The 19,838-nt window shown below is 46.8% G+C and overlaps 1 protein-coding gene across 1 annotated transcript; it reads right to left on the bottom strand.

Moving 5' to 3' along the window:
* Positions 1–17: 17 nt before the first annotated feature.
* Spag5 (sperm associated antigen 5) lies at positions 18–19,162 on the bottom strand. The gene is made up of 24 exons (XM_057774981.1): positions 19,040–19,162; positions 18,713–18,838; positions 15,788–16,818; positions 15,509–15,686; positions 9,691–9,765; positions 9,359–9,451; positions 9,153–9,287; positions 8,682–8,801; positions 8,335–8,427; positions 8,135–8,248; positions 7,785–7,878; positions 7,451–7,598; positions 7,271–7,373; positions 6,846–6,979; positions 6,534–6,675; positions 2,370–2,481; positions 2,065–2,151; positions 1,690–1,810; positions 1,494–1,605; positions 1,033–1,113; positions 772–927; positions 617–691; positions 427–507; positions 18–282 (listed from the first exon to the last, which is right to left on the bottom strand). The coding sequence occupies exons 1-24, from the start codon at positions 19,088–19,090 to the stop codon at positions 211–213; spliced, it is 3,534 nt and encodes a 1,177-aa protein (XP_057630964.1). The 5' UTR covers positions 19,091–19,162; the 3' UTR covers positions 18–210.
* Between the last annotated feature and the right edge of the window lie 676 nt (positions 19,163–19,838).

The following is a 19,838-nucleotide window of genomic DNA, read 5'->3' as shown; positions in this document are numbered from 1 at the left end:
TAAAACATTATTGGCTCTATCCCAGTTGGTCCTATTCCTGGGGGTAAGGGACCCTGAAGGAAAAGGGAACGAAGTGGAGTCCAGCTTTCGGTTTCTTTGACAGGTTGTTGGCACTAGTCTCAAACTCCTGAGAGTAAACAATCCTCCTGCCTCGGCCTCTGGAGCAGCTGGAAGTACAGGTGCACTGCACTAGCCCACTCTTTCCGTTAGTTAGCTCAGAAACTCCAGCAATCCTTGCAGCTCCTTGCAGCTCTTCACTACTTCGGGGACAGACAGCAGAGTCTGGGAAGAGGCAAAGAAAGCAGCTGTGAATCACAGTGCTGAGGCCAAAGCTCTGGCCTGTGAGATGGAGGAGAGAAACCCACTGGAAGAGCTGTGCTCCTCAGTAGTCCTGAGGCCAGGGCCTGGTACCTCCCTCATTTTTACCTCATAGATATGCTGAATGGTGTCATCGAGTTTCTTTAACTCAGTGTCAGAGCGCCGAAGGTTCTCCTCAAGGATGTTCCTCTAAAATGCAAACAGGCTTCATAAACCCTACACGTAAAGACCACAGCTAGAGAAGACACAGGCAGTATTGCAGGACACTTGCTTGTGGTGGAAGGAAACAATTCCTTACATGGCTCTGGTACTTGACCATCAGTTTTGCTTTCTCATTTTTCATCTCGAGGAACATGACCCTCAGCTTGTCCACCTATAAATATGTCCAGATTAATAGGGGCACAGCCTGATGCCCCCATTAGGTGCCCAGATCCTTTGTTAACCCCAAATTACTTCCTGTGAGAGAGACACTTTCTCCTGGATCCAGTTAGTAGCTATCAGCTGACAGCTGGGATCTAGCTGGCCCTCCAGGGCTTCCTGGAGCACTTTATTCTCTGTCTCTGCATGCCGCAGTGAATGCATGAGCTCGGTCACCTCCTTCCTGAGACTCTGGGAACAAGAGCAGAGGTAACCCAACAGCACCCAGGGCCTTTCTCTCCCTATCCCATCAGGCGGGAGAAGCACAGGCCCCACACAATGTCACGAGACACATACTATGAGCTCACTACTCTTGTCTATCTGCCCGAGGATCTTCTCACTCTGCTTCTGTATCAATTCCTGGAGCTCCTTTTCATTCTATTTAGAAAAAGAGAGGAGAGAAAACACTGAGGAAAGGCTACCTTCTTTTACAGTCCTTGCCAGACGGCAGGACAGCATCCCTGAGCTGTGCTCAGCCCTGGGGACTAGTTCATCAGTCCACTTTTTCTTCAGGGCCAAGAAGCAAGGCAGGCACATCTTGTTTCCAGTTCTGCTTCAGTTCCAGGCTTCCCTGCTGGGTCTGCTTGAACGTGACAGGTCAGCCAAAGTCTCAGATATCAAATGTCTGGCCCCAAAAGGGCAAAACTAGGGCAGTAGCTGGAAAAGCCCTACTACCTAGATTCCTAGAGAGTGGCTCCCAGTGAGCCAGTGGAGCCGCCCCAGTTCTTCGTCGCCCCACTTTAAGGTCCCTCCGTCACCTTGTAGCACAAGCACAAGGTCTGGTTCAGCTTCTCTATGTCTGCTTCCTTTGCCTTCTGGGCTTCCTGGTGCTCTTCTTCTTGGTCCTGCAGTCTGGTCTGTAGTTCACAGCTACGGAAGGGAAGTGGGCATCATTCCTGCACCCCCCCATCAGCATGAGGGCTGTCTCATCGCCCCATCATTAACACCACTCACATTTTTCTCTGCAGGGCCCCAACGGCTTCTTCTCTAGACTCCTGCAGCAGAGAACACAGGCTCTGAAGCTCCAGTAATGTAGTACTCATCTCTGCCAGGCTCTTCTCCAGGTCTGGGGTCTCTGAAACAGAAAGTCCTAGATAGAGGTGCAGCCCTTCTGCCTAGGACGGGGTACACAACCACTGTTTCCACAACTTCATGTTCCTACCCACAGGGTTTCAGTATCCGGGACATTACAGATCCCAAAAGACAGAAATAAAACAAGCCCAAGTAGAATCGAGGTTTTTAGAGCAAAGCACTCCTCTCTGCTTTCGTCTCTGCTCATCACTACCACACTTGGAGAAAGGAGGCATGGTCCCTGGAGCCCGTCCTAACCTGTAGGCTGGGGGGACATGGCCGATGCTACTCGGGTGAAAGCACTCTTATCACTTCCAAGCAATGGCACGGGAACCGGTTCTGGCTCTAAAGTAAAAATAAAGCAGGAATGTTCAGCAACCTAGAAATTCAAGGCCACCCTGAGCTACATGAGACCCTGTCTCTAAAAAGCAAATAAAACAACAAAAAATATGGAGCATCAGAGAGGGTCTCTCTGGTGACCCAACCAGGGGACTGCAGCAGTGGTCATGGTCAGACAAGTCTAGTGGCGTGCATCTGTGCCAGATGAATCCCAAGGTCTTCACCTTCATCTGCCACTGCTGTCAGGGTGTTGTCTGAAATGGTACTGTCATTGGGTAGAGGGTGTTCCTGGGCTGGAGCACAGCCTGTGCTGGGTAGAATGACCTCTGATTCAGCCTAAGGACAAAGGAGAAAAACAAAATCAGCTGTTGAGTTGTATCTAGGGTGATTTCCTGAGCTCTGAGAGGCTCCTACTCTTCCAGAGCGAGCTTCCACTCCACCTTCCAAAGCTCCTACCTCCAGCTTCTCACAGTGCCTTTCCCCCGAACATGCTAAAGCAACATTTATTTATTTATCTATCTATTTATTTATTTTGGTTTTTCAAGACAGGGTTTCTCTGTGGTTTTGGAGACTGTCCGGGAACTAGCTCTTGTAGACCAGGCTGGTCTCGAACTCACAGAGATCCACCTGCTAAAGCAACATTTAGAATGAAAATCAAAACCTTACATCTTTTAGCCCCGACTGTCCCTTCACTTATATATGTGGGAGGAAGGCCAGCCTTTCATCCTTACCTGTGATTCTCACTACCTATGATTTGGCAGCCAACACTGTCCTTAGTTCACCATTGGTATCCTTACTCTCTTTTTTCAACATTCTCTTTTAAAAATATTTTTATTGTTATTTATGTATGTATATGTGTATCTGTCTGTATGAGTGAGGACAGATGGATGTCAGATCCCCTGGAGCTGGAGTTATAGGCAGTTGTGAGCTGCCAGGTGTGGGTGCTGGGAATTGAATTCAGGTCCTATGAGGTCTTAACCATCTCTCCAGGCCTGGCATCATTTACTTTCAAATACAGCAGGTACTTCCCAGATCTACTTACCGGGCCTGTTTGATACTGATGATCAGGCACTTAGGAAACTTTTTCTCCTGGATCATGACCTTGGATTATGACCTTCCTTCACAGATAGGCCTTTCTTAACTCAGTCTTTCCTTAACTCTTGGCCCTTTTTTGACTCTGTTTCCACCCCAAGTGCTTTACTTGTAGAACTCTACAAACCCCCCACTTCAGACCGTCATTTCCACACAGATGACTCTTCAATCCCTTTCACTTAACTGGATTTTTCCCCAGGATCTGTGCCCAGAGAAAACCACTGATGATCTACCAGAATGTCCCACACTGAAAACTAGCGTGTATAAAGCTAAGTTCACTATTTTCTCTATTTCACTCTCATCACTGTTCTAGATCCTAACAGGCAGCAGACTGTAGCCTGTCAACTGCTCTCAGTGCTTCAGGACACACGCTTTCCCTCAGTACTGTCAGTGGCTACTCCTGAGCTACAAGGCAAAGCTGAATAATTGAGAGAGAGCCAGATGGCCCATAAGGCTAGACACTTGTGATATAGGATATGGTCCCTGGATGGGAAAAGTACGCCAGGTCCAGTTCTAGACACCAGGGTCACTTTCTGATGATTTTATGATCACTGGTCACTATTCTGCTTCTACATCCGCCACCAAGTTCAGTTATTTACAAATCCTATATTTTTCATTTTCCCTCTTTTGATGTGTGTATGTGTGGTGTGCATGCATGCATGTATGTATGTGTATCTCTTCACATGTATGTGTAGACCTAAAGTTGATGTCAGGAATATTTTTGTTTTGTTTTGTTTTGTTTTCAAAGTGTTTTTCTGTGTAACAGCTATGGCTGCCCTGGAACTCTTTGTAAACCAGCTGGCTTCGAATTCAGAGATCTGCCTGCCTCTGCCTCCTGAGTGCTAGAATTAAAAGCTTACGCCACCAATGACCAATGATTTTTATGTATGTATTTTTTTAATATTTATTTATTTATTATGTATACAATATTCTGTCTGTGTGTATGCCTGCAGGCCAGAAGAGGGCACCAGATCTCATTACAGATGGTTGTGAGCCACCATGTGGTTGCTGGGAATTGAACTCAGGACCTTTGGAAGAGCAGGCAATGCTCTTAACCTCTGAGCCATCTCTCCAGCCCCTGTATGTATTTATTTATTGTGATTTTGAGGCAGGGGTTCTCTACATAGCCCTGGATCACTGGACTAAAGGTGCGTGCCACCACCACCCAGCTGTGTTTAACTTTCTATATATAGGGTTTTTTGTTTTGGTTTGTTTTTTTGTTTTTCGAGACAGGGTTTCTCTGTAGCTTTGGAGCCTGTCCTAAAACTAGCTCTTGCAGGCCAGGCTGGCCTCGAACTCACAGAGTTCCATCTCCCTCTGCTTCCCAAGTGCTGCGATTAGAGGCGTGCGCCACCACTGCCCAGCTTCTTACATATACTTTTCATGTTTCCTCTGGCTGATGGGCTTTCCTGTATGCCTACCCTTCCCTATAAACTTCTAAACATTGACAGCCAAGGTTAGTAACTTGCTTTGAGAAGACATCCTAACTCTCAAAGGTAAAAATGACCAATCATGTCAGATCATAATCTTAAGTCACAATGGCAACTTTATATCTGTCTGTCTTCCCTGCAATTCACTGCAGAACTTGTAACATTTTATGTGTTCAGCACCCAGTTGGAGAAGAGGATCTTGGTTGTACCTCTAACTGTTGAATAAACTAATTAATGCTAAATGTTAAATAATATCAACCACTTCTCCACATATAGTGGAGAAGCCAAAAAAGGAAGGCTAAATTTCTTTTTTTCCTTTCTCTCTTTTTTTGTTTTTTTCAAGATAAGGTTTCTCAGTTTGGCAGTGGTGGTGCACACCTTTAATCCCTGCACTCATGAGACAGAGTTTCTCTGTGAGTTCGAGGTCAGCCTGGTCTATAAAGCAAGTTCCAAGATAGTCTCCAAAGCTACACAGAGAATAAAATAATAATAATAATACAAAAAAAAAAAAAAAAAAAACAACCAGAGTTTCTCTGTGTAGCCCTGGCTGTTCTGGAACTCACTTTGTAGACCAGGCTGGCCTTGAACTCAGAGATCCACCTGGCTGTCTCCCAGGAGACACCACTGCCTAACTAAATTTCTTTCTTTAAACACTAATAAGCAAAGAAAATTGCCGGGCGATGGTGGTGCACGCCTTTAATCCCAGCACTTGGAAGGCAGAGGTAGGCGGATCTCTGTGAGTTCGAGACCAGCCTGGTCTACAGAGCTAGTTCCAGGACAGGCTCCAAAGCTACAGAGAAACCCTGTCTCGAAAAGCCAAAAAAAAAAAAAAACCAAGAAAATTAATACAAGTGCCTAAGGACAGCAAGTGTGTCAGGAACACAGGAAGACACCATGGGGGGTTTTCATAGAAAAGAAGAAAGCATTTCAAACTGAAAACAGAAGAGAGTAGACATGGGTATGGGACTATCTGGAGCGAGGCGTGAATGGAAATGAGATGTGTGGTGTACGAGCAGCCTACCTGGACCAAAAGGCTTGGAAACTGAAAGGCAGGAGAAGGTGTAAGTGACAGGCTACAGAGGTCCTGAAGATGACTTAAAATCATTGATGGTCACAGAATGAAACAAGACTGGGGTTTTCAAGAAGTCTGCTATATAGGTGGGAGAGGTGGTTCAGAATGCTTTCTGAAGCTGGGTGGCACTCGGAGGCAGAAGCAGGTGGATCTCTGTGAGTTTGAGGCCACCCTAGTCTACAGAATGAGTTCCAGGACAGTATCCAAAGCTACAGAAAAACCCTAGCTCGAAAAACAAAACAAAAAAGAATGCTGAGCTGGGCAGTGGTGGTGCACGCCTTTAATCCCAGTACTCGGAAGGCAGAGGCAGGCTGATCTCTGTGAGTTCAGGGCTAGCCTGGTCTATAGAGCGGGTTCCAGGACAGTCATGGATACATAGAGAAACCCTGTCTCTAAAATAACAAACCAAAAGAACACTTCCTGCTCCCATTGAGGACCCTATCAGTTCCCTGCACCCACATGGGCATTTCACCATAGCTGGTAACTCCAGTTCCTGGAAATCCAACACCCTCTATGGTCTCCACAGCACCTGCACACATGTAGCATATACTAGTGTACACACATAATCATAAGTAAAAACATAAGAGAATCTTTTTTTAAAAGGTCTATTCTACATAAGAAAGATGTAACTGGTGGACTGGGGAATAGGAAGAAGCTCAGTGTAGAGCATTTGATAGCGCTCAGTAGTAGAGTGCTGTCTGATGTGTGCGGCCCCAAGGCCAATTCTTAGAACTAAAAATGAAAAAGAAAAGAGAAAAAGATACAATGGCAGGGAAGAAAACCCACTGTCTTGCCTTGTTCTCCTTTAGCTTTGTCTGTAAGAAGAGGCTGAGACTCTGTAGCTGCTCGGTCAGTAACCTCAGCTCTTGAGAATGCTGGGATGTCTTCTCCAGGGCCTGTTTCTCATGCCTTGCTGTAGTGCTGGCCAGCTCAGCCCTGAAATTCAGGACCCCAAAGGTGAGCAAAGACCAGACATTAACTCTGAGTGCTTCTCCCAGATCCTCTTTTTCTAGGAGAGAGGGACTTAACACTCCCATGGTTCTCTTCAGGGAGACTTTGGCTTCTGGAAGCATGGGTGGGAACACAAAAAGGCAGCAGGTTCTTACTTCAGGTTCTGCACAGTGTCCCTGAGGGTCTCGCATTGCAGGCTGCGCTCCCGCAGCACTTCTAGTGTGCCTCTCAGCTGACACTCGATCTGGCCCAGCTCCAGGTGAGCAACTTGACTCTCTTGGTCTGCAAACTGGACAGAAGGGAGAAGAAAGGGGAGGAAGGGATAGGAGGAAGAAAAGACGGAGAAAAGGAGGGAAGGAGGAAAGGAAGAAAGAAAAAGAGAAGGATAAAAAGAAGAAAGGGAGGAAGAAGAGGGAAGGATGGAGGAATGGAGGGAAGGAGATAGAAAAGGAGAGAGGAAACTTTAGAGCATGGACAGAGAGGCTCTCTCCAGTCCAGTCTTTAACTTCACTTCAACCCCAGCAGGCAAGAGTCACACTCCTGAGGTTTACTCACCCCTTCTCCAAGCTGAACTGCTTACCTCCAGGGTCTCCTTCAGATCCTGCACCTCCTTGGCCAGCACCGCCCGCTGATGCTGCAGCTGCGCTTGTGTGTGTTGTAGTTCCATTTCTTTCTTTTGCCATCTGCCAACAGACCATCTATTAGATCCATTCAGGCCTTCATGCTGGGCCTCTTGCCACAGTAACCTGATAGGACTCACTGAGCAGTCTGCTCCTTGTTGCTCTGGGTAAGCTGACACAGCAGCTCATCCTTCGTGGCCAGGTCCTGGACACAGTGGGTATGCTGACTCTGCAGGTCTTTCAGCTGGCTCTCTGTGCTAGTCAGACTCTGCAGCTGAGCCTGGAGCTCTAGATCAAAAGTATCCTGATGATACTATGGGATCCTAAGTCAGGACCCTACCACCACCACCACACAGTTTTGTCCCAAATCATGTGCTCCATCAAAACCTCCCTACTCTTCTGCCACACGACAAGCAGGCCAACTGTTTACACGCACCTGCACACACAAGTGCACACACACACTCACTCACGCACCTGTGGTAAGGTGACTGTTTTCCAACTTCAGCTGTTCTATTTGGCCTTTACAATCCTCTAGATGGGCAGAGACTTGTTCAAGTTCCTTTGAAGCCTAGAAAAGACAATTTCCTTCCTGCAGTTCCTCCTGAGGCAAGAACTCCAGGACTCAGTGCAGCTTTTCCTTACAGATAACAGTGCAAACTTCCAGAAGAGCAACACTGCAGAAAATGAAGCTGATCCCCGGGAACAAGTAGAGACAAGAAAATTACAGAAGTGAAGGTGCTGGGATCAAAGGAAACAACTGAGCTTCTGATGTCTTAAAGCCAAACAAAGTGAAACAGAACCTAAGCAGCCCCACCCCAAGTTACCTGCTTCTTTTCCTTGACTGCAGCATCACGCTCCTGAAGGGCCTGCCGGCTCTTGATTGTGAGCTTCTCTGTGAGTCCTCGAGCCCGACTCAGCAAAGCTGCCCATGTCCCATACTACCAAAGTAATTAGATCAGTAGAGCAATCCCGAGGATGGAAAACTGCCTCTGAAGAAGTGGTTGTGATGGCCCCAAATACTCACATCCAGTTTGACTGATGTCCAGTCCTGCTGCAAGGCAGAAGTCAGACTCACTGTCTGCTGAGCCAGCTCCTCCTGCTCTGTGTGAAGCTCTGTCTGGAAAGCAACGATTATGGAGGCAGCTAAGTGGGAGTATGGGACCATTTTGTCGGTGTCATCAAGAGCCCCAAGAACAGAAGATGCTCTAAGATTACCAGTTGAGTTGGGAGTAGTGGTACACACCTTTAATCCCAGCACTCAGGAGGCAGAGATAGGCAGACCTCTGTCGGTTCAATGCCAGCCTGGTCTACATAGCAATTTCTCAACTATACAGTGAGAGCCTATCTCAGAAAAAAGGAAAAGACAATTACCAGTTGGGTCTGGGCCTCCTGTAGAAGGCCTCTGAATGTCCACATTGATGTCAAATCCTGTTCCAGTTGGCTGATGCGGTGGCTGGCATGTGCACGGAAAGCCTCCAGCACTGCCTCTGCCTGTTTAGGGCAAAGGTTGCAAGGACTCAGTGTGTAAAAAGAAAACAGCACAGAAGGCCATAAACATAGATACCCCAGCAGCTCTTTTTTTGTTGTTTTTTGTTTGTTTTTCGAGACAGGGTTTCTCTGTAACTTTGGAGTCTGTCCTGGAACTTGCTTTTGTAGACCAGGCTGGCCTCGAACTCACAGAGATCTGCCTGCCTCTGCCTCCCAAGTGCTGGGATTAAAGGCATGCGCCACCACCGCCCAGCACCCCAGCAGCTCTTAACTCCCCAGATCAGGCAGTTCTATCACTCCCACAAAACCCTGAAGTGGAGTCCTGCATCCAAGACCGGTCTCCAGCCACCTTACCGCATCCTTGCCTTTCAGGGCCATTTCCTCTCTGTGCCTCGCCTCCTCCCTTTCTGTTCTGAGGCTCTGGAGCTTTGCCCTCAGCTTCTTCAGGACATGAGAGCAAGAGGAAATCAGGGTGTCTGCACGCTGAGACTACAGAAGAAGAACGAGATACTATGTCTTGTGCCTTCTTCTTGACTTAAGGTCGACTTCATGATGCTTACCTCCTGACTCACTGTCATCCTGTCTTCTGTCATGTGTGTCAGGGACAGGTGAAGCAAGGATATCAGCTCTCTAGAGACTATCAGCCATGAATGCTGTGGAAAAGAAGACAGCAAGGCTATATCAAATGTAGTCATTAAGCAAGAAGGGACATTGTAGGAAAAAAGCCATTGACTGTCCCCAGTTCTAAATTCCAAATAGTGAGACATCCCTGACAAAGGTCTGGGCTGTTCCCTTCACTGCCACAGCTATATATCACCATCTGCTAACCACCCAGGACCCACCATTTATCTTCACAAGGGCCCCCAGTGGCATAAGCTCAACCAACACTTACCATGACATTCCTGGCTTGCAGTAGGGCCTGTCTAATCTCTTTGCTGTCCTGAAGAAGTTTAGGTGTCTTAGTGACCTAGCCACAGAAATAATGGCACTTTTTAGATGGATAACATACACCAGCAGCCTCTGATGCTCCCTCATGCCAGTGACTTTCATATGAGATGAGAAATCAGACTCACAATCAGATGAAGAAAAACCTAGAGGGGGCTGGAGATAATGGCAAGGTGCTTGTCTTGCAAATAGAAGGGCCTAAGTTTGACTACTTGGAGTCCAAGTAAAAGGCTGAGTGTGCGGCTAGAGAAATGGCTCAGTGGTTGAGAGCACTTGCTATCCTCTTCTTATGTTCTACCCTTCTTCCAGAAGACACACGTTCAGTCCTTAGGACCAGCACTGAAATCAGGTGGCTCAAAACTGCCTGTAACTCCAGACCCAGGTGAACAGATCTCTGGCCTACAAGTGTCTGGCCGCTGCACATACTTGTAGACATATGGTGTACCGTACATACACTCAAGCACACACATACACATAAATGATAAGTAAAACTTTTTTTTTAAAACTAGATGCAAGGCAGGCGGTAGTGATGTCCCCTTTTAAATCTTTCCGCTGTGTTGTGTAAATGAGGCAAGTGTGCTCTACCACTAAGTTACGTATCTCCAGTCTGAAAGCAGGCAGCTTTTTAGTGGAAAAAAGGTTATGGAAGGTGGGTCGAAGGGTACAGGGATGTAGGGATAAGCCCCACCCATTAGGAGGCGTGTTCACCTTGGGCTAATGTTTACTGATAAATCTGCCGGGCGTGATCCCAGCAGCCCCCTTTTTTCTGCTTTCCTGTTCTCCGCGGGAACCTGTGGTTCTGTAAGTCTATTTCCGCATTAAACTGTATATATTTTTATAATCTGTCTGCATTCATTTACGCCGTTACGCAGGGAAGGAGGGAGACAGGGAGAAAGGTTAGGAAAGATCAATCAACAAAAACATTGTTTGAAAATGTTATAATGAAGAAGGAAGCCAAGTGATGGCGGCACATACCTTTAATTCCAGCACTCAGGAGGCAGAGGTAGGCAGAGCTCTGTGAATTTAAGGCCAAACTAGTATACAGAGCAAGTTCCAGGACAGCCAGGGCTACACAGAGAAGAAACTCTGTCTCTTAAAAAAAAAAAAAAGCCATAATAAAACCAATGTATCTTAACTAAAATATAAAATAAACCAGAGGCCAGAAAGATGGCTAGACAATTAAGAAGATAGGGAGGGGTTCAGTCTCTAACACCCACTTAGAGCTTACAATCATCCATCTGGGCATCTGGCACCCTCTTTTGGCCCCCATGGGCACCAGATGCACATGTGGTACATACATGCAGGCAAAACATACACATAAAATATTTTTTTTCCTTAATTAAAAAAGGCAGCTAGAGAAATGGCTCAGCAGTTACACATTCTGGCTGCTTCTCTAGAGGATCCAAGTTTCATTTCCAGCACCCACATTGCAACTCATAATTGTCTATAACTGTAGTTCCAGAGGATCAAATGCCCTCTTCTGGCCTCTTCAGGCACCAGGCACACAAAGGCAAAACCCACACATTAAAAATCATTACACCATTACAAGTCTACGCGCGCCACCATGCCAGATTTTTAACCCGTCTCCTGGGGATGGAGGGCAAGTCTTCAGGTATGCTCCCATGTACTTCACCAACTGACCACTTTCTAACTTCCTCCTTGCAGGGCTAGAAAATGAACTTAGGCCTCATCTATGGTAGGCACCTGCTCTACGACAGGGCTATATCCCAGCCCTATTTAAATTATTTCTATTTTCTTAATTTTTGATTACATGTACATGTGTGTGTACCTGTGTGTGTCTGTGCACATGGGTGCAGATACCCAGAGGTCAGAGATATCAGATTTCCCTGGAGCTAGAATTACAGGTGGTTGTGAGCTGCCAGATGTAAATTCTGAAAGAGCAGAATATGCCCTCAACCACCAAGTCATCTCCAACCCCTATGTTCTTACTTTAGTTGTCTACTTTCTTATGGCAGAAAAAAATCTTAGCAAAAAGCTAGACTTGGTAGCAAACAGACTGTAATCCTAGCCCTAGGGAGGAGGAGGCAGGATGGTCATGAGTTTGCTGCCACTTGGGTTACAAGGCAATACCGTGTTCAAAAAAGAGTGGGAAGGCTCCAAAGCCACAGAGAAACCCTGTCTCGAAAAACCAAAAAAAAAAAAAAAAAAAAGAGTGGGAGTTTTCGTTAGCACCCAAAGGAAGACATTATAAGGGCACCGCAGAAGCAGCAGCGCTGAGTCACTGAGCACTGCAGCCTGGCTCTCAGCAGGCGGTCACATTACCCTTGGGTCTCTGCAGTTTACAGCCCCCCTTCCCAGCAAAGCCTTCTATCTATGGCATTGTGCAGAAAGGCACAGAGTAACCCCCAAGTCCTGGGCAGGACCACACACACTGCTCTGAGCTGGGCAGTCAGGCAGGTGATGAGATTAATGTGAAGAGGCAGCCAAGCGGCAAGGACATGCATGGTGATGGCAAATGGCTGAAGGGATGCCATTTCCTTTCTCTGGTTCTGCTTCAGTGGCCTCCCAAAGGACCTGGCAGCTTCAGAGGAAAAGGATAGAAGGCAGATCTGAGGACATGAAATGAGGCCAAGGACAAGGAAAAAGATACAAAGAAATTTCAAGAAAGAAATTGGTCAGCTAGAGAAACAAGGAACCCATGGTTTCCCGGTCTGGGGGGAAAGGTAAAGTTAGTTTAACAGTACTTGCACGTGAAGGGGGGCTTTGTGGGCACCATCTCTTCCAAGCATCAATCACTGTAGTTACTACAGCCACATCCTGACATCTTCCACTCTTTCCCCAACACTATTCTCTTTCTTCCTAAGTGTGATGTCATAGCTAGCATCCTCTAGAACAGTGCTCTTTATCACTATTTTACAGCAACAACAAAACCAAAACAAAAGACAGGGTCTTGCATAGCTCAGACTGGCCCTTAGCTCAAGGGCAGCTGAGGCAGACCTTCAACTCCCTATCCTCCTAGTCTTCCTAGTTCCACTTCCCAAGTGCTGGACTTACAGGTACACACAATCATGTCCTGCTAGAACAGAGGTCTTTAAATTACTTTCCTCTTATTCCCAGGAACCACATCAGCACATCAGACAGCTCACAACCACCTGTAACTCCAGCTCCAAGAGAATCTCTAGCCTCCAAGGGTACCTGCACATGAAAAATAAACCTTAAGGGGAATATATATATCTTAAGAGGAATAATTTCCTCTCATACCTAAATACCTCCTGTTTTGTTGTTGTTGCTTTTCTGGCTACAATTTTTTCAGTACCTTTACTTATGTGTGTGTGCACATGCGCAGGTCAGAGGATAACTGGCAGCAGCTGGTTCTGTCTGCCACATGGATCCTGGGGATCAAACTCAAGTCATCAGGCTTGTTGCAAGCACCTTTACCCATCATGCCATCTCAACAGTCCTTTTCTGGCTTTTTTTTTTTTTTTGGTTTTTCGAGACAGGGTTTCTCTGTGGCTTTGGAGTTTTTTTTGTTTTGTTTTGTTTTTTTTTTTTTTTTAAGAAAAAGCCATCTCTCCAGACCCCTTCTCTCAACTCTTTGTGTGTGTGGTTTTTCAAGACATGGTTTCTCTGTGTAACAGCCTTGGCTGTCCAGGAACTCTCTCTGTAGCCCAGGCTCTCGAACTCAAGAGATCTAAGTGCCTCTATGGATCTGGGTGCTAGAATTAAAGATTGAAGATATGTACCACCATGCCCGGCCACCTCTCAATTTCTGAGAGTGTCTCACCCTGAGGTCCAGCCTGGCCTGGAACTCATTAAACAGATTAGGCTGCTCTCAAACTTGTGTCAAACCTGGCTCTGCCTCCTGAGTGCTTGGCTGTTCATCGCCAGCCAGGTCCCTGTGCAGTCCATATAAGCTCCCTCGTATGATTCATGACCACTATCCATTCCAGCAACACCAAAGTCTTTCTGCTAAATAATAGGCCTAACTAAGGCATGTCACCCAAGACTAAGAACTCCTTTGGGGACATATGCCAAAATCTTAGTGAGCTTTCACCAGAAATGTTTAATAAGGGGCTGGCAAGATGGCCACGCAATCCTGTCAACTCGAGTCCTATCCTCAGAACAAAAACAATGAAGAGAATAAATTCCCAAAAGATAGCCTCTGGCCTCCAGGTGCTGTGTCTTGTACCTGTCTGTCCATCCGTCTGTCTATCTGTCTCATTCTCTCTCTCTCTCTCTCTCTCTCTCTCTCTCTCTCTCTCTCTCTCTCTCTCTCTCTCACACACACACACACACACACACAAGCTTAATTAGCTGGGCATGATGACACAAGCTTGACCATATCCCATCACCTAGGAAACTAGATCACCATGGGTTCTATAGGACAGTCTGGGTTACAGTGCCACCTTGCCTCAAAAACACCAAAAGAAAAAGTTGGTTGAGCTTGGTGGTACATGCTTTTAATTCCAGCACTCAGGAGCAGAGGAAAGCAGATCTCTGTGAGTTCTAGGCCAGCCAGGGCAAATGATAGATACTGTTTAAAACTTTTCTTGCTTTGGGCTAAAGATACTGCTCTGGACTTTCCCAGGACACAGAGGTCCTGGGTTCAATTCCTAGCACCATAGAAATAAGTAACTCTGGCTGGGCAGCAGTGGTGCACACCTTTAATCCCAGCACTCGGGAGGCAGAGGCAGGTAGATCTCTGTGAGTCCAGGTCAACAAAGCTAGTTCCAGGACAGGCTCCAAAGCTACAGACACACTGTCTCAAAAAAAAAGGAAAGAAATAAGTAACTCTGTTTACTTGTCCTGCCTTGGGAAAGTCTGGATGCACCGAGTACAGTAAGTACCAAAAGCATATAGGTATGTCAGACTTTTTTGTTTTTGTTTTTTGTCTTTTGAGACTGGGTTTCTCTGTAGCTTTGGAGCCTGTTCTGGAACTAGCTCTTGTAGACCAGGCTGGCCTCAAACTCACAGAGATCCACCTGCCTCTACCTCCTGAGTGCTGGGATTAAAGATGTGCGCCACCACTGCCCGGCTTTTTTTTTTTTAAAGTATGTCCAGATCTTCTTCTTCTTCTGTATATAGCCCTGGCTAACCTGGAACTTGCTCTGTGGACCATGCTGGCTTCAAACTCAGAGATCAGCTGACTGTTGGAATTAAAGGCATGTGCCACCACCATCTGACAATCTTCAACTTTTTTTTTTTTTTTTTTTTTTTTTTTGGTTTTTCGAGACAGGGTTTCTCTGTGGTTTTGGAGCCTGTCCTGGAACTAGCTCTTGTAGACCAGGCTGGTCTCGAACTCACAGAGATCCGCCTGCCTCTGCCTCCCAAGTGCTGGGATTAAAGGCGTGCGCCACCACCGCCCGGCCAACTTTTTTTTTTTTAATGTTTTTTTTCAAGATAAGTTTTCTCTGTGTAACCTTGGCTGTTCTGAAACTCACTCTGTAGACCAACCTGGACTCAGACTCATGGAGATTCATCTGCCTCTGCTTCCCAAGTGCTAGAATTAAAGATGTGGACCACCACTGTCCAGTCTTCAACTTAAAAAATAAATAAATAAAATAAAAAGGCTAGCACCAAACTCTGTAGCCCAGGCTGGCCTTGAATTTTAGGTCATTTTTAGGTCATCTTACCTTAGCCTCCCAAAACTTGGTATTATATGCATGTGCCACCATGCCTGGCTCAAGTTCTCAGTTTTGCACATAGTCTAAGGCATCCTTTTTCCCTCTGGCAGTTTTCTCAGCTTACTTTCTAAGGCAGAGGGTCCTCTGGGATCCTCCGAGCTCTCAGTCAGAAGCTCGTACCTCACTTGGAGAGCTGTCAGTCTGTGTGCTACCATCTTGAGAGTCCCGGTGAGGGAGAGGGAGTTGCCTCTTCCAGGCTTGTAGCTGGTGGGAAAGAACTTCCAGCATAACAAGGGAGTTCAACAGGTTCTCTTCCAGGTCGTGTCGGGACAAGGCAGTCAGATCCAGAGGACCGCAGCTACCCCAGGAAAGCAGAAAAGAGGACAGGAAGGAGAGAGATGTGAGTGGCAGGTCTAGGGATCAGTGCTCCAGAGGCACAGGTCTGGAGGGAACACTTACCCCAAGAGGAGGTGCTCTGTCTCTGAAGCACTGTGCTTGTTGTCTGCTTCTGCTGGTCCTGGAGGAGTAAGAGAAGTTCCCACAGAACAGGTGGAGAGGGGTGTATTGCCGACGGCTGCATCCTGAAGCACAGCGGGAAAGGATAACCTCTGGCGGAGATTCTGTAGCATGACTGACGTATTCACACCATTTTCTAGCCAGGCCAGTGGGGACATCCAAGTCTCTGAATCTAAGCCAGGAATCCTACTAGCATCTTCTCTAGTTGGGCCTGGAACTTCCTGGGGTCCTATTTCTACTAGACTTGACGTCAGAGATACAGAAGGGATGTCTTCTGTATTTGCAGCCAGTGCTTGATGTCCCGATTCAACCTCCTCAGGGAATGTGGGAAAGCTTGTCTCCTGTATAACTCTGTACTCAACAGTTTCCTCCCCTGGATCTATGTGATCAACAGGTAAATCTTCAGTCAAGGCCACAGAGAAAGTCAAGACATTTTCAGAAGGTACTAAGTGCTCAGGTGCAGCTTCAGTGTTAACGCCTTGTAGGTTTTCTTCAGAGCAGTGGAACTGTTCAGAACAGGGTTTTGGTGGATATTCCGGGAGGTGAGATGGAGGGTCCTGAGATGCAGGCTGCTCAGGCCTAACAGAAACAACTTCTGTAAAGCTGTCTTCCATACAGGGCGCCACCTCCTTCTCTACCAGATCCTTCAGCCCCGAAGACTCCTTTAGAGAGCTGCTGTTTATCTCTGCTCTGGTATCTAAGGGGGCCTCAAGCATCAGGTCTGGCTGCTGCCCTAGCGGGAAGGGTAGAAGAACCATGGTCTCAATTAGACTTTCATCCATTGATTCTACTACGAAGTCATCCATTGTGTCTGCTGCTTTCTCTGATGTACCAAGAGGAAAGGTGCTCTCGGGAGGTGGGTCAGATTCACGCTGACAAGCTTCTGTGGACTTTGAAGGACGACTGACCTGTTCTGAAAGGCAGTTGTTCTCAGGACTGATAAAATCCACTGGAGATAAGTTGCTGTTCCTTTCCTGCCAAAACAAAAACAGTTGTCTAAGACAGTCAATTTAGTCTTCAACATATGACCGTGGGCACATCATCATATCCAAACTCAGAAAAAGCAAAGAGTCCTCTTGTTATCTCTTCTGAGATAAGAAGCTAGCCAAACCTGGCCGGTTACTATGCAGGAAAGAAAACTAAGAAGCCACTTGGACCCTTAATGCATCTCACATATAAATGAGGATCCAGCTGCTAGCATAAACAGACCTAGCATATCTGTTCATATCAGCGGGAGATTTTAGCTCGAATATGACTTTGCCATATCTTTTTCTAATTCCAACCTACATCTAAGAGCTACGGTAGGAGAGCTAGTACAGGGGTGCACTATGCTTCAAGTGCTGTCAGAATCTAGTTACTATACACAGAATAGATAAAGCCTTTTTAAAAAATATTTACTTATTATGTGTACAGTATTCTGCCTGCAGCACCAGAAGAGGGCCCCAGATCTCACTACAAATGGTTGGGAGTCCCCATGTGGTTGCTGGGAATTGAACTCAGGACCTTTGGAAGAGCAGTCAGTGCTCTTAACCTCTGAGCCATCTCTCCAGCCCTAGATAAAGCTTTTTTGTTTTTGTTTTCTTGTTGTTGTTGTTTTATTGAGATGGGTTTCTCTGTAACTTTGCTGCCTGTCCTAGAACTTGCTCTCTAGAACAGGCTGGCCTCGAACTCAGAGATCCACCTGCCTCTGCCTACCAAGGTCTGTGATTAAAGGCGTGCACCACTACTGCCTGTCTTAGAATAGATAAAGTTTTTTTGTTTTTTCAAGACAAGGTTTCTCTATAGCTTTGGAGCCTGTCCCGGAACTAGTTCTTATAGACCAGGCTGATGACTTTGAACTCACAGAGATCCGCCTGCCTCTACCTCCACCGCCCAGCAAGATAAAGTTAATGAAATAGGGTTGGAGGTACACAGTTCATTAATAGTGTTGGCCTAGCAAGCACAAGGACCGAGGTTCAATACCCAGCACCACGAAATAAAATAACAAAGTCATGGTCCAAGAGGTGAGGGTGGAGAGTAAACTTTCATATTTCAAAAGAATAAGAAGCTTTATGGTTCCCATTAAGAGAAAGACAAATGGCCGGGCGGTGGTGGCGCACGCCTTTAATCCCAGCACTCGGGAGGCAGAGGCAGGTGGATCTCTGTGAGTTCGAGACCAGCCTGGTCTACAAGAGCTAGTTCCAGGACAGGCTCCAAAACCACAGAGAAACCCTGTCTCGAAAAACCCAAAAAAAAAAAAAAAAAAAAAGAGAAAGACAAATGGATAGCAATTCTTCAGGACAATTTCCCCAGGCAAGTAAGTTCTTCAAAATGCCTTTAGAGAACCCTAGGGGTGCCAGGCAGTGGTGGCGCTGGTCTTTAACCCCAGCACTTGGGAGGCAGAGGCAGGCGGATCTCTGAATCCCAGGACAAGTTAATCTACTGAGGTGAGTATCAGGACTACACAGAGAAATTCTGTCTCAAACACCAGCAACAACAATAATAGAAAAGACTTGACAAAAATACAGCTTAGTAAAGGTAATCATGCAAGGTAATACTTAAAGTATTGGACCCAGGAAAATTCTGACTACTTCATAGGATACTTTCTCACTCTCCATAAATGAGCTTCATAAATGAGCCAGTGTAAGTATTTCTCGGGAATTTGGTAAAGGTCAAACCAACAGCTAAATAGAGATGCGGGTACTCAGTGGATTCGTTTTAACTACCCCGGGGCACCTCTCTGTTGGCCTGAATAGCTGTAAATGGATGTCACGGAAGTAGAAGGCTTCATTATCGCTATTAATTACGTTCCAGCCCTGGCCCTCTGTTCCTCTGAGCACTCGGCCTGGGCAAACAGCCCAGTTGAGAAGCTACCTGGGCGAATCTCACCTTCAGCTCCAGCTTGCGCAGGTATGGGGTCAACGAGGAGAACATCGGCGGCCTTTTCTCTGAATTGGTGAGGGCCCCGGGCTGCAGTTTCAGCTCTCGGAGAGGAGTTCTCATAGCTGGTTTTCCCTGAGAGAGAAAGCGAGTGTGAGGAAACCTGGCTCAGGCAAGCGCGCCCCTCCTCTCTCCGGGAAATGTCCTCCCCCTTACCCCCCCCTCCCCGCAACCGCCGGGCCGCGGGGCCAACAAAGCATCCCGCTGTCCCGCTCCGAGGGACTTCACCGGCGCCACGCCCTGGTACTGCCCTCTCCGCGGGCGTTCTCTCCTTACCGGTTGGGGCGAAGGCGACAAGCCGAGATTCAGTGTCTTAACCCTCCACATCTTCAATTTGATCACTTTTCTAAGTCGATTTAGTCACATTGACCCGCCGACTCAATTTGAACCCGATACGCGCTTCCGGATTGGCTGTGGAGCCGCAGTACGTCGCGGGGGGCGGGACCTGCGTCCGCCACGCCCCCAAGTCTCTATGCACTTTACCGGCAGCAGGGTTGCGTGCCCTCCGGTCAGGTACACCGTGGGCGGCTGGAAAGTCAAGGAATCCTGTTTCAGTAGCTCTTTTCTCTCAGTTACCGAGTGAACGGCACTTCACGCAGGGTTGGGCTGTCCAGGTGTAGATGCCAGATCCATAGGTGCCCCACTTCGGCTTTCAGGTAAATGCCTCTTAGGAATTTTTGGGCCTTATATCTAACCTTAGAGCCTGCAACAAGATTACTAGAATAACAGCAGACATGTACTGTACACTTATGATGACCGTGGCACTGTTTTAAAGTGCTTGCTATATTATTAACTCATTCATTATATATATATAATATATATATTATATATATATTATCATATATATATGATAATATAATTTGCACAACATCCTACGAACACAGGCTTCTGTCTACTGAATCCCTCTGTAGTTAAACAGGGTCTCACTATGCAGCCTTGGCTGGTGTGGAGCTCAAACTCAGAGATGTGCCTGCCTCTGCTTCCTGAGTGCTAGAATTAAAAGTAGGTGACATTGGGCCAGGCCACCTACAAGATAAACAAAAATTTGATTTGGAGGCAGAAGCAAATTTGAGGC

Source organism: Chionomys nivalis, chromosome 7 (assembly GCF_950005125.1).
Source record: "Chionomys nivalis chromosome 7, mChiNiv1.1, whole genome shotgun sequence".
Lineage (NCBI taxonomy): Eukaryota > Metazoa > Chordata > Mammalia > Rodentia > Cricetidae > Chionomys > Chionomys nivalis.
This window is presented reverse-complemented; position numbering and strand designations above follow the sequence as displayed.